A 12,182-nucleotide genomic window follows, 5' to 3' on the forward strand; every position below is an offset into this window, starting at 1 on the left:
TAAGGTTTTGACTGCAGTACTTTTACTTGTAGTGGAGTGTTTTCACAGCGTGTATTAGTGTTTTTACTGAAGTAAAGGATGTGAATAGTTTATTCAGCATAGCTCACCTGTCTGAAGGTCACCTGGTCCCAGAGTGAGGCTGAGTTCCACTGTCACCATGTTCTCCTCAGAGAGTTTATCATCATCCTCTGATTTTTGTTGGTTTATGATGTTGGACTGATCAGGTCTGGGTTCTCTTCTAATGTTCTCCTCTCAGAACATCTTGTTTATAGTGACTTCACAGATTTTATGTCTCCATTCTAGCAGCTGATGCACTGTACTCCTTCCACTATCAACACGTCTCACTCTGCTGTATTAATTGTCAGATGTAGTTCGCTCTCTGCTGCCACCCAGAGGTTGACATTGTGTACATCATGTATCATCATCATGTGTGCATCAGTATCATTCAGAATAATGTTGAGGGTGCAGGTAACATGCACCCCACAAACCTCCTATCTCTTGTATTCAGAGGATTGAACAGTGTGTGCAACTTAAAGCGAGAGTCAGTGGGCCAAAAGCTTGTGCCCCAAGCTGGAAACACGTGACCTATCAGCAACTTTAAACAACATTTTTAACACCACATTATATTGCAGATTATACATTTTACTCACTAACTACACAATATTATCCTTGCTCATTTAAAGAAATATACAATGTATATTCACACAGTAATTAAATCTTCTCACTTAGGTTCTAGGTTGTGGGGAGAGGTGGGGCAGCACCTTAGCGCCGTCTATTGATCAGCTGTCACTGCCTAAAACACTGTTGTATGCTGTAGTATTAAGGTTTCTATTCCCTTGGAAATAAGAGGCCCAAACCATGACAAACAGCCTGAGATCAAAAAGGAAAATGACCAAAAGTGGCCATCTACCTTTTTGCAAAATATTAAAATAAATGAACACAGGCAGGATATTATATCCAGGATATTAATAGGTTCAAAGCGTGTACAGATTTGATACAAGCTGGGGTATAAGTTGCCCTGCTGTGTTTCAATCAATGGAAAGTTCATGCCTGCTGTTAGTTCATTCAAAAGGACATTAAGTAAAGCATTCAGCACAAACAACAAAAGCGTTAATCACTGAGTCTGGACTGAACATGGCAACATAATGGTCAACATTAGCTTTGCAGTAGAAGCAAACAGGCCATATTTGCTTCAGTATATTACTGTAATTGTATCAACTGTAGAGCATCAGAGGTCAATATTTGTCAGAGGAAATCTTTACTGTATATAAATAGAGAGTATATCCCAGTTACACAGTGTATGTCAGTAGTCAAGGAGAAGACGAGCGTACAAAATGTTTTTCTGTTCTTCAGCTTCCTTCCCATTGTGGAAGTGAACACAGTCACACCTGCTTGTGAAAACAGCTCTCTGTGGATTATGTGCCTTGCTCAAAGGCTGTGGATGCTGAGGAAGTGACACTTTTTCAGTCATTTAAACCAAAAATATCCTGGAGCAGCAAACCAAATGACTGCAGCCTCTTCCAACAAAGAAGAATTAATGAACATTTTCCAGAACGATCAGATGCAGTGAAGAGCGACAGAGTTGGTGTGTGTGTGTGGGAGGGTAGTATGAGGAATCCAGTGACTGTGCTGACAACCCTGTTATCTGTGGAGTTTGTGCTGTACACAATGAGTCTCTGTTCGCCTCAGTGGCTGGTTCAGGCTGAGGGGGCCAGCGAGGGACTCTTTGCCCTCTGCAGCGCCTACGACGGCTTCTCCAGCTGCACAACGTTTCCAGCCTGGCTGGGTGAGCGTCCATGATGTCATCTTTTGTTTATGGAGATAATTATAATTCATAAAAAGTTTGCTTTATTGTTTTTAGACTGACAACAGTTTAAACAATAAAAGGGGTTTGCAATCAGCTGCTTGGGTTTTTATGCTTGATAAGATGTTTCAGCTTTCAACTAAAGCTGAAACTTATGTGGAAGTCACTGCAAGACTCCTTTAATACAGCTGTGCAATGTTTCCCCCACATTTTTCATCTGTATGTGGGTCCTGCATTAATACATATAACTTAGTACTACTTTCTAATGCGGCAAATATAGGCTTTTTATATTTGAACGAAGCATTTATTAATACAACATCATTGATAATCCATTAATAGGAACATTTAATTTGTGAAAAATCCTTCTGACTGATATTTATCCTTCTCCAGTATAACACCTGCTTTATTTATGATTCAGTAACATTTATGAGTGCAGATGATGACTTATTAAAATGTGAGGTACGTGACCTCATGACCTGTTATCTATAGATTATTACTGCCTTGACAGATTACTGATTAAGCATGACTAAATCCATTGGTTATAATGTCTAAACCAAATAAAGTGCCTGACCAGACAGTCATACAAAATTATTCTTCAGTGTTCATGAATTCCAAATGTATGTGCTTTGAAGGGGCAGTAAGTCAACTTTTCACTCCCTGCACAGACCTCAACTGCTGTGGAAGAAATACTCAGATCTTAAGCTTCAGCAGAAGTAGCCATACGATTGTAAAGAAATTCAAAAGCTTTCTAATGTATTAGCATCAAAATGTACTTAAAGTGCCAAAAGTAAAAGTATTCCTGCAGATATAGTTATTGATACATTCACGTGTAGGCTGAGCATCACTGATGTTATAGCTGGTAGAGATGGAGCTAATTTCAGCTGGGTTCCTTCATATATCGCTGGCTATCTTAAAGGATTTACTGACAAATGAAATATAATGTTCATCAAATGTTCTTATTAATGTGTTATCACTGAGAAAGAGGGGGCTGCTGCGACTCAGTGAGCAGAGCAGGTCATCCACTAATTGGAAGATCTGTGGTTCAATCCATGGCTCCCTCGAGTCTGCATGTCAAAGTGTCCTTGGGGAAGATACTGCATCACACATTGTCCTGGAAGGCATAGCCCTCAGTGTGAGAATGAGACAGGCAAGAGGCACATTGCATGTAGTGTAAAGCAGTTTGTGTGGTCAGAAGACCAGATAGGCTCTATACAAATGCAGGTCCATTTACAATAAATATGTTTTTTCATTACCTAAAAATAAAAATCTAATTCTATTCTGATTATGTTAGAATGAGCCATTTATACCTGCAAATCTTCCACGGAGGCTGCCATGTTGCACCAACATGTTTCTACAGTGGCCCAGAATGGACAAACCAAACTGGGTCTTGATATGGCCTTTCTCATGTTGCACATGCTTCATGGTCCTGTAGGCTCTCCAACATGCTTGGAACAGGAGAGAGACGAGGTGTTTGTAATCTGCAAGCTCACCGCTACATGCCACTAAATCCAATGCACTGATCCTTTAATCAGTAATGTTACACCATAATTTATTAGTTGATTTATATGTTGTATTAATATTCTGAAAAGTAAGTGGTAAACCTAAATAATTTTGTTGAATAAATACATTAGAGTAAAAAGTACAATATTGGCTTCCAAAATGCAGTGGAGTAGAAGAAGTAGCATCAAGTGAAAATATTAAAGTACCAAGAAAATTGTGCTTAAAATACAGAACATACAGAATAAATGTACTTAGATTAGTTATTTCACCACTTGACTTCAATATGTGGATTACAAAGTAATATTATCATGCTAGCATGCTAATGTTACATTTTTAAAGGTAGGGTCTGTAGGATTTGTCTGAACATATCAGGATGTCAAATATCAACATTTTGGATTGGTGAACGTCCCAGGCAACAAAACAATGGAAAAATATAAAGAAATACAAGCAGGGGGCAGTGTTTCTGTAGACAGAGACACCAGCACACACTTCTACTGGGTCATAAGTGATGACTGAAAGGGACTATGTCATTTGAGTCTATACATTGTTTTGTCAGGAAAATATTGCAGATTATACTTTTAACCGAACAGGCAAACTGTAGCCTTCACATGCTACCAAGCCAACATGCTAGAATTCTATCATGTTAATAGGATAAATGTGCATGTTAAAATGTTGCATGGTAAATGGTTTATGCTAAATGTCATGCCTTTATGACTACAATTAGCATGAAGGCATGAGACTGATCAAAATTGAGCCACATCTGAAAAGCTCATTCCGAGAAGTCCTAATGTCGCAACAACAACAACAACAACAACAACAACAACAACAACAACGACAACAACAATGACAATAAGACAAATTTATTTTAGTATGCAGTTAACTCTATGTCAGATCAGGTTCATGTCAGATATTGGACCTCAAATAATCACAGCTCGTAGTGTCATGGAGCATCATGGAACTTGCAGTGGTGCAAAGAGTACTGAAAATCTTTACTCAACTTTAAGTACTGTTAAATTGCTAAAATATTACTCAATTACAAGTAAAACTACTGGTGTTCATAAGTAAAATTACAAAGTATTTATCTCAAAAACCACCTAGTTACTTCTTAACCACTGATGTCTGTTCTGCTCAGTGGTCAGCCACCTCTGCAGACTAGGACTGCATATTTTGAGCATTTTCCTTGAAAATAATTGAAAATGTTAACAATCAATTAATTATTAATAATTTTTAAGATACAAAACACTTGTTTTTTCTCTATTTTTTCTCACTTTATATCTAAGTTTTCATTTTAAACAAATGGTTCTGATATACAAAACAATGTTGAATGAGGTGCAGTTACTGATTACTTGTTAATTGGTTGAATTCTTAACAGTGATTAATGATTAATGATTAATCACTAACATCCTTACTCCAAATGTGTGCTGCCACAGTGTTTACTTTTGTTTTTTGTCTGTATGTCTTTGTTTTCATTGGCCCATTTACGATCAGATCACCTGATTGGTTACTAAAATGCAGATGAAAGGTTTGGATATTAATTCAAATTGTACTCAGTACTAGTACAACAACAAGTACAGACTTGAAAATCTACTCATAAAAGTACAAGTGCCCAGAAAAAAAAAAACTACTTAATTACAGTAACTTGAGTATTTGTAATTAGTTACTTTCAGCCCTGGGAGCTTGTTGTAGTCTAACTATAAGGCAAAGAAATTCTGACATGCTTGTCTTTCTGTCAAGGCCCAGTTAGTCATATCAAAGAGGTCCAAACATACCAGTGTGTGTCGGACCACATAAGAATATATTAACCATCATGATTAACATTTGAAATTGTCTGCTTGCAGGTAGCTACAGTTTGTCCTGGATGTTTCTGTCTGCTTCCAGTCTGCTGTCTCTGACTGCCGTGCTCACAGTCAGACCTGCTCTGACCAGAGGAAAGAAGGCCATCGCTGCTCTGATCCTCAACATCATCGCTGGTAATAATCAGACACAGTTTTACAGTGACATAACCTACAGGAAAATATCATTGACCTGCTATGCATCGGGGAGCTCCTGAAATCAGTCACAATCCTTCACAAGCTCCTGTACAGAAAACAGCACATACAACAGTTGTTTTGTGTTTCAGTGCCATCTTCAATGCTGTATCATATGGTCACTGTGTTTTAACGGTACATGGAAAATGTACACATAGTAGAGATCACTGAAATTTATTGAATTGTTTGCCTGAAACTAACTAGAGCTATGCTTAAACTTTAACTAGAAATATACTTTTAAACTTATACTTACAAATATATTAGTCTCTGAAACTCCAACTCCTGCGACCCTTTGGGAATAAGATGTTACAGAAAATGAATGAATGAATGAAACTTCAACTGACCCTTCGCTATGCCCCGCCCTCCTTAGTTACTGTTGCTAAGTCTGTCAAACTTTCCATTCTTGTACTGCCCTTATGCAGTTTACAGTGAGAATGGTGGCAGGTTTAGTGTTGAAACTGGGAGTAACTGTTGCAACATGAGGTCTGTGATTCCTTAAATAAGTAAATAAAAGCAGCTTCTCATCTCTAGCTGATGGTGGTGGATTTTGTCAGCTAAAATAATGACTCACAAACATCAGTGTAGTTGGTTGATGTAACATAATGCTAATACTAACTTGACTTGAGTCCACTGAGAAGTCTCCAGCTGATGTTTAATATTTCCATCTGACACAGTTTAAAACAAGAACCCTGTGAAAGTGTAAACGTAAAGCTACATGATTGCATACATGATATAACATTAATGCAAACAGACTGAGTCTAAAGTTAGCTTACACTTCAGCAAACGTCAGTCAGATGAGTCAGTGAAATGCAGCAGGTATATCTACATGATAGATGACAGAAATACACTTATGTGGGAAAAGGATGCATAGGGACTAAATTAGTGCAGTGGACTTTGAGACAGGTCACCCAGCCAGACCAGCCGGGCCACGGTCATGAAAGAGAGCCAGGATAAGAACTAAGCTAATTCAGCTTAGTCCTGAGAAGGTGATACGGAATGAGATGTGTCGTCGTCGACCAACTTTGATTCTGGCATCAGCCCACATCCTCCTCCTCCTCAAACCCCTACAGAACAAATACAGATACATTTGGAGGTAAAGTTACTGCAGCTAGTAGCTAGTATCTAGTATTAGTTAGCTTGACATGCTAACATTTGCAGCTTATGTCAGAGCAGATAGAGACAGTGTTTAATCTGTTCACATGCTCTTGTGTTTCACATTTTTGAGAGACTACAAAAAGTCGCTATCATCAGGACTCATGAAATGCTGCTCTTCTCAGAGCCTCCTGCACATCGCTTCAACATTAACAGCATAGGTTTGACAGGCCAGCAGAGCCCTAGTTACTGTGGCTATGATTGGACAGTTGCTGTTTTGGAGGCAGGGCTTAGCGAAGGGTAAATTAAACCACCTTTGAGAGTGGTCTTATTAATAGTCAGTGTATTAGCTGTAGGTCAGCACACCCCTGGTTTGGAGAAGCAGAGGGGGGCACCACCATGGAAGTTACTACTGTTGACAAGGTCAGGACCAAATAGGATTTTAGCCACATAAAAAAGGCCCACATATGAAAATCAATATCAGTTTAAATGTTATATTTAGAATATTTTCACCACTTTAGTCTGCTGTCAGACAGTCTTTTCTTGCAGGAAACAGCTGTTTTAAAAGCTAAATGTTGCTCTCTACAAACCTGCCAGTCTTTATAGGAAAAATCAGTCATTTTACCTCAGAATACAGGTTACTAGTTTTGCACTGCCTCAATCTGTTTGTATGTTAGTGTGACTTCAGTGTTTGAAAAGAATGATGCACTTAAGTAACACAACAACACAAACAAATTACCAGATCAAGGCAGCAGAAGACCAGCAACACCTGCGTCAGGCATGGAGATTGGTTGATTTGGAGAGAGCAATATCTGGCTTATATAATGGCGGTTTCCAATTGGAAAAGGCTGTCTGCTGGCAAGTTAAAACAGTAAAATGATTCTAAATTTACTGTATGTTTGTTCCATGTTCCATGTTTCATGCTCTATGTTCTTTTTTAAACTTATTCACTTGCAGTTGTTGGGAAGCAGTGTCATACTTTTGACCTCTAAGAAGAAATTCTACACAATGAAGGATTAAATGTCTTGCTCAAGTGCACATTATAATTTAGATTGTTGATAGAGGTTCTAAACTCTCTCTCTTCAAGTTTAAATGAAGGAAAGAAACCTGTTATTAAACCAGTGTTACAGTAAGTAAGAAAGTATTCACTTTACTCCTTCCTGTCCTCCTCTGCAGCTGTTCTCTGTGCCGGTGCCCTGATCGCCTTCTTGGTGTCCATTGAACAGCAGGAGCCTGAGCTGCTGCAGGAACTCGGTTGGACCTTCTACATCTGCTGTGCCACGTTCTTCTACACCTTGCTGGTGACCATCCTGCTGGGTGTGATTCACGGTGACAGTGCGAGGGTTGAACCAGCTGTGAGGGGGCCGGCTGTGGATGTGTCTGTGATAGCAGCCTGACAAACAGACAGATGATGATATGCAAAATATGATGTTTTTAATGGCAAATATTTGGATGTTGCAGATTTAAATCCACATTATAATGCCTCTTTTACAGTATATTCCATGTATATTTTTGTATATCACTTTGCTCAGGATTGTCAGTAAAGTGCATTGCAATACAATGTTGCAATGTTTAAATGAATCTGTATGGGATGATTCAGAATTTTACCATAATATAAAACCAGGGTTGATTCTAGATAAAACTGGTATATAAGAAGGTTCTCGGTAGAACCTCCTGAATATGTTCTAGATAAAACCACAATTATATTATTATTTATTATATGAAAACATTCACAATAGAACACCTTGGTTAGATTCTTGTTAGCACCATTAGAGAGGTAGATAGAACCTTCAGAAAGGGTTCTAGGTGGAACCACTGCACCATAAAAGGGTTCTTTGTAGAACCTCTGATGGGTGGTTCTCAGTAAAACCCTTCACAGGTGGTTATAATGCTTTATGTTGGGTTCTGTGCAGTACTGTTTGAAAGGGTCTCCTACGGGGACAAGCCGAAAAACCCTGTCCAGTTCTAGTTAGCACCTGAAGAGTGCATGTCACGCTGTCAGAGGACATGGAACATGTTGCTGTGGAAATAAAACTTTGATTGAGGGGGAAAATATGTTTGGTATTGTTTGGTGTCTGCAAATTTCTTATGATTTTGTAAGTATGATTAATCAATTAATTGATCATTATTTTTCTAACTAAATGTATTGATCATTTTACAACACATAACGTTATATGCAAAAACATAAATACAGCAAACTGGTAACTAAAAAATAATTAATAATAGGTCTTAAAAGTAAAACTATTTTTCAGGGTGGAATGCTGAGGATGAATTTGTCTCTGAGGAAACAGGTACAATGGATAATTTATTTTACAGGACTTAAATAAATAACAATAATACTAAAAAATGTATGGTGGCACTCGTGCTGTAATTGGTAGGACCATTTATCTCCTAAATAAAAAAAATTAAACAATTTCCTGTTCTTTATTGGACTTTATTGGACATGTCCAGACATGTTTGAGCCACCAGAGCCAGAGGACGGTGACAGGATGGTATTTTTTTCCTACTTTGTCAGGTTGTTGGAACTGAAGTGAGCTGAAGTGAACTGCTGGGCTGATTTGGACTGAGAGTCACTGAAGGTACGTTTGTAGTTGACCATTGGCAAGGTAAGTCTGTACTTTTATTAGTATTTGAGTATGCAATACACTATGTAATCTAAATAGTTACTTTTACAATCATAATTGAGTACTGAGTACAATTTGAATTAATATCCAAACCTTTCATCTGCAATTTTGTGGCAACTAAGGTGATCTGATCACAAATAGGCAAGTGAAAACAATGACATATGATAAACTAAATACTGCATTAGCACAGGTTTGGAATAAGGATGCCAATTGTTAATGACTGATGATTAATTGGCTCTAAGAATTTAATCAATTAAAAATGTATTAATCAGTACTTAAGCAGTAGTCTAGAAATGGTAGCAATGTCTGACAGAGACACTTGAGTAAATTTAAACTTAAAATGACAAAAACAAAAAAGAAAAAAAGAAAATGAGAAACAAATGTGTTTTGTATCTTAAAAAAGAATAATTAATTGAATGCTGTTGATGATTTCTTAAGCATCAATGACTAAAAAGTAACTCATACTCTGAGTAGTTTTTGACAGAAAAATACTTTGTACTTTTACTTACTAAGTATTTTTCTAACATCTGTACTTTTACTTGTAATTGAGTAATATATTAGTAATGTACAAGTACTTGTATTTGATCACAGATTTTCAGTACTCTTTCCACAACGTTATGTATGTGCTTGCATATGCTTCATACCACCCCTGCATGAGTCTCTGCCACACTTGGGCCACCTCAGTCAAAAAAGTCTGGACACGCCCCTGTACTGACTATGGACAAATACCTCACACAATCCAGTTCAAATAATCCAAACTATCCCTTTAAACTGTTTTTACATATCTGTGTCTTGTACCTCCCACCCTGGTCTGAATCTGGTGCTGCTTTCATACTTAATCTGCCCCTTACTGCAAAGCATCTCAATCTATCTTTTTTTCCTCTCATCAAGAAAATAAACCTAAAGGAAAAGTTGAGACAACTCAAAATTTCAAGGCAACTTACTTCAATGACTTTGCTCAGTTTTTGAAATACATTATTTTTCTGGTTTTAAAACTCAAAGATTTAAGTTTATCTATAGAACAAAAGTAAATTATCTCAACAAAACATTATTAGTTGGGTAAACTTTCTTAAAAATTAAGAGTTTGAGTGGCAGGCTTAAAACTCAAAAATGTATTGAAAAACATTGCCTTGAAATTTTTCACAGTATCGAACATTTTAACCCATTTCATAAATTAAACTAAATGAGGGCATTTAGGCAGGATTTATAGGCTCTTGGTTTTGTTTAGCGCAGATATAAATCTTAAATTTTGCAGAACTCCTGTGAAATCTCCTGTGACCCTTATGTGGGTCATGATCCAGTATTTGGGAATGACTGCCTTTGTGCATCAATAATCTTAAAAACTGTGATTGCGTCACTTACAGTATACTTGAAAAGAGCCATTTCAGAAAATATCCAGGCCATGTGTTACAATGTGGCACAGAAGTGAAACACCTGCCTTTCAAACTCGGCCTGTTTTGAGAGTTCATCACTGAAACCAAACAGCTGATGACGTGTCTTGACATGATGACTCCAGTCTTTAAATTTGTAACATTAAATTCCGGTGGGAGTGTTCTCCATGCCCTGCTGTCACCCTGAACCATCTCAATGTTCAACACTTTATTTTCCCCTGACAGAAACAGTGGCAGTGACATCCATGTGTGTCTGAGCCACAGCGGGATCACCAATATACGGAAAAACAGAGGGCTCAGAAAAAGACAAACTGCACAACTACATATTCATTTAAAACCAACTTGATGAGAAAGTACTGAATAAAAAAGTAAACTCTTCCTACTTTTTGATTTCACAGTTTGAAGTTACAGCTGGAGGAGGTGGTAAATGCTGCATTCTTTTAGAAAATGAGCACATCTTGATCACACAGCACCTCCTGCTGGTTAAAGCACTAAGTTATTATGCAACCTGAACATTTTCACACCTTCAGACACGGTGACAGTTTTAGGTAACATACTTTCTCTCCTAACAGCTGGATATGTTGTAAAAAGATGACTATATATGACAGTATGTGAACAGACAGGAGTATAATGAATAGTGCAGCAAGTTTAGTTTTTGTTCTGTAGGGAGGAAACAGCTTGGTCTCTATTTACTGGGGTGTTAAAAGGGGGAAAAGTAAATTTTATGCAACATCTTAAGCAGGAAAGACCTCATTATTTGGCTTTTTTATGCTGCTATAGAAAGAGCAAAGATAATGAATATCGTAATTTACTAAAAAATATTCTCACAAAACTTAGGAATCATGAGGTAATTACTGTGTAATAAATGATAATAAAATGACTATGTTAACTCTAATATCACAAAGGTGATATTTCCTCATGATTATTATCTACAACAAGATAACAGTTTTTGATACAAATTACATTTTTTGTGGATTGGTCTCTTACTTTAATAAGGACAGACACATACAGCACAGTCACAGTGTCCTTACAGGAAACCAATAAAAAAGCATGTATTTTCCCTTTATGCCAAACATAAGAAAATGGTGAATGGTGGTGAATAGGAAAAACTACTACATTCTTGAGGCAAAACCACAGAATGAACACTGTCTTGTAATACATGTTATAATGCTGTGATGGCCATGGGATCAAAAATTGTGGCTTTAATGGGATTCAATGGTACATTTTTTGTACTGAAAGTGTTTCTGTGTAGTGAATGTGCACAGAGCTTATTACATTACATTACCTCTGACAGGTTCTGAAATTGAATTTTAAAAATTCTAAAACAAACAAACAAACAAAAACATTAACATTAAGACAACATTTTCCAAAAAAAGAAAAGAAAAAAAAAAAAAACTGAAAAAGACCCAAAACCCCAAAATGGTCAAAGTGAGGCCTAAGGGTTAAGTGCATAAATTTCGAAGATAGACAAATGTACTGATGAAATATATATTTCCAGAGATATGATAAGAAAGGTGCTATCCAATTTGAGGAAGTCTAAATTTTCACCATATATCAGTTTTGGGGAGGATCCAAACACCAACCAAATATACTAATTTTGCAGTAAAATATTTTTACACAACTATACAACTCAAAAACTAAACTTATCAAAATTAGCAAAAAACATGGAGGTGCTTCTACCTTGCATCTGGGTATCTCAACTTTTAGTGGCCTAAGTTCTTCTAATATAAAAGATATTTCAGTC

The 12,182-nt window shown here is 37.1% G+C and overlaps 1 protein-coding gene across 1 annotated transcript; it reads left to right on the forward strand.

Moving 5' to 3' along the window:
• The first annotated feature begins 1,379 nt into the window (after positions 1-1,379).
• Positions 1,380-8,799, forward strand: LOC146327288 (uncharacterized). The gene is made up of 3 exons (XM_084718488.1): positions 1,380-1,786; positions 5,143-5,274; positions 7,600-8,799. The coding sequence occupies exons 1-3, from the start codon at positions 1,609-1,611 to the stop codon at positions 7,818-7,820; spliced, it is 531 nt and encodes a 176-aa protein (XP_084574614.1). The 5' UTR covers positions 1,380-1,608; the 3' UTR covers positions 7,821-8,799.
• Positions 8,800-12,182: the final 3,383 nt, after the last annotated feature.

The sequence above is a fragment of the Lutjanus erythropterus genome, chromosome 5 (assembly GCF_056507025.1).
Source record: "Lutjanus erythropterus isolate fLutEry1 chromosome 5, fLutEry1.hap2, whole genome shotgun sequence".
Classification (NCBI taxonomy): Eukaryota; Metazoa; Chordata; class Actinopteri; order Lutjaniformes; family Lutjanidae; genus Lutjanus; species Lutjanus erythropterus.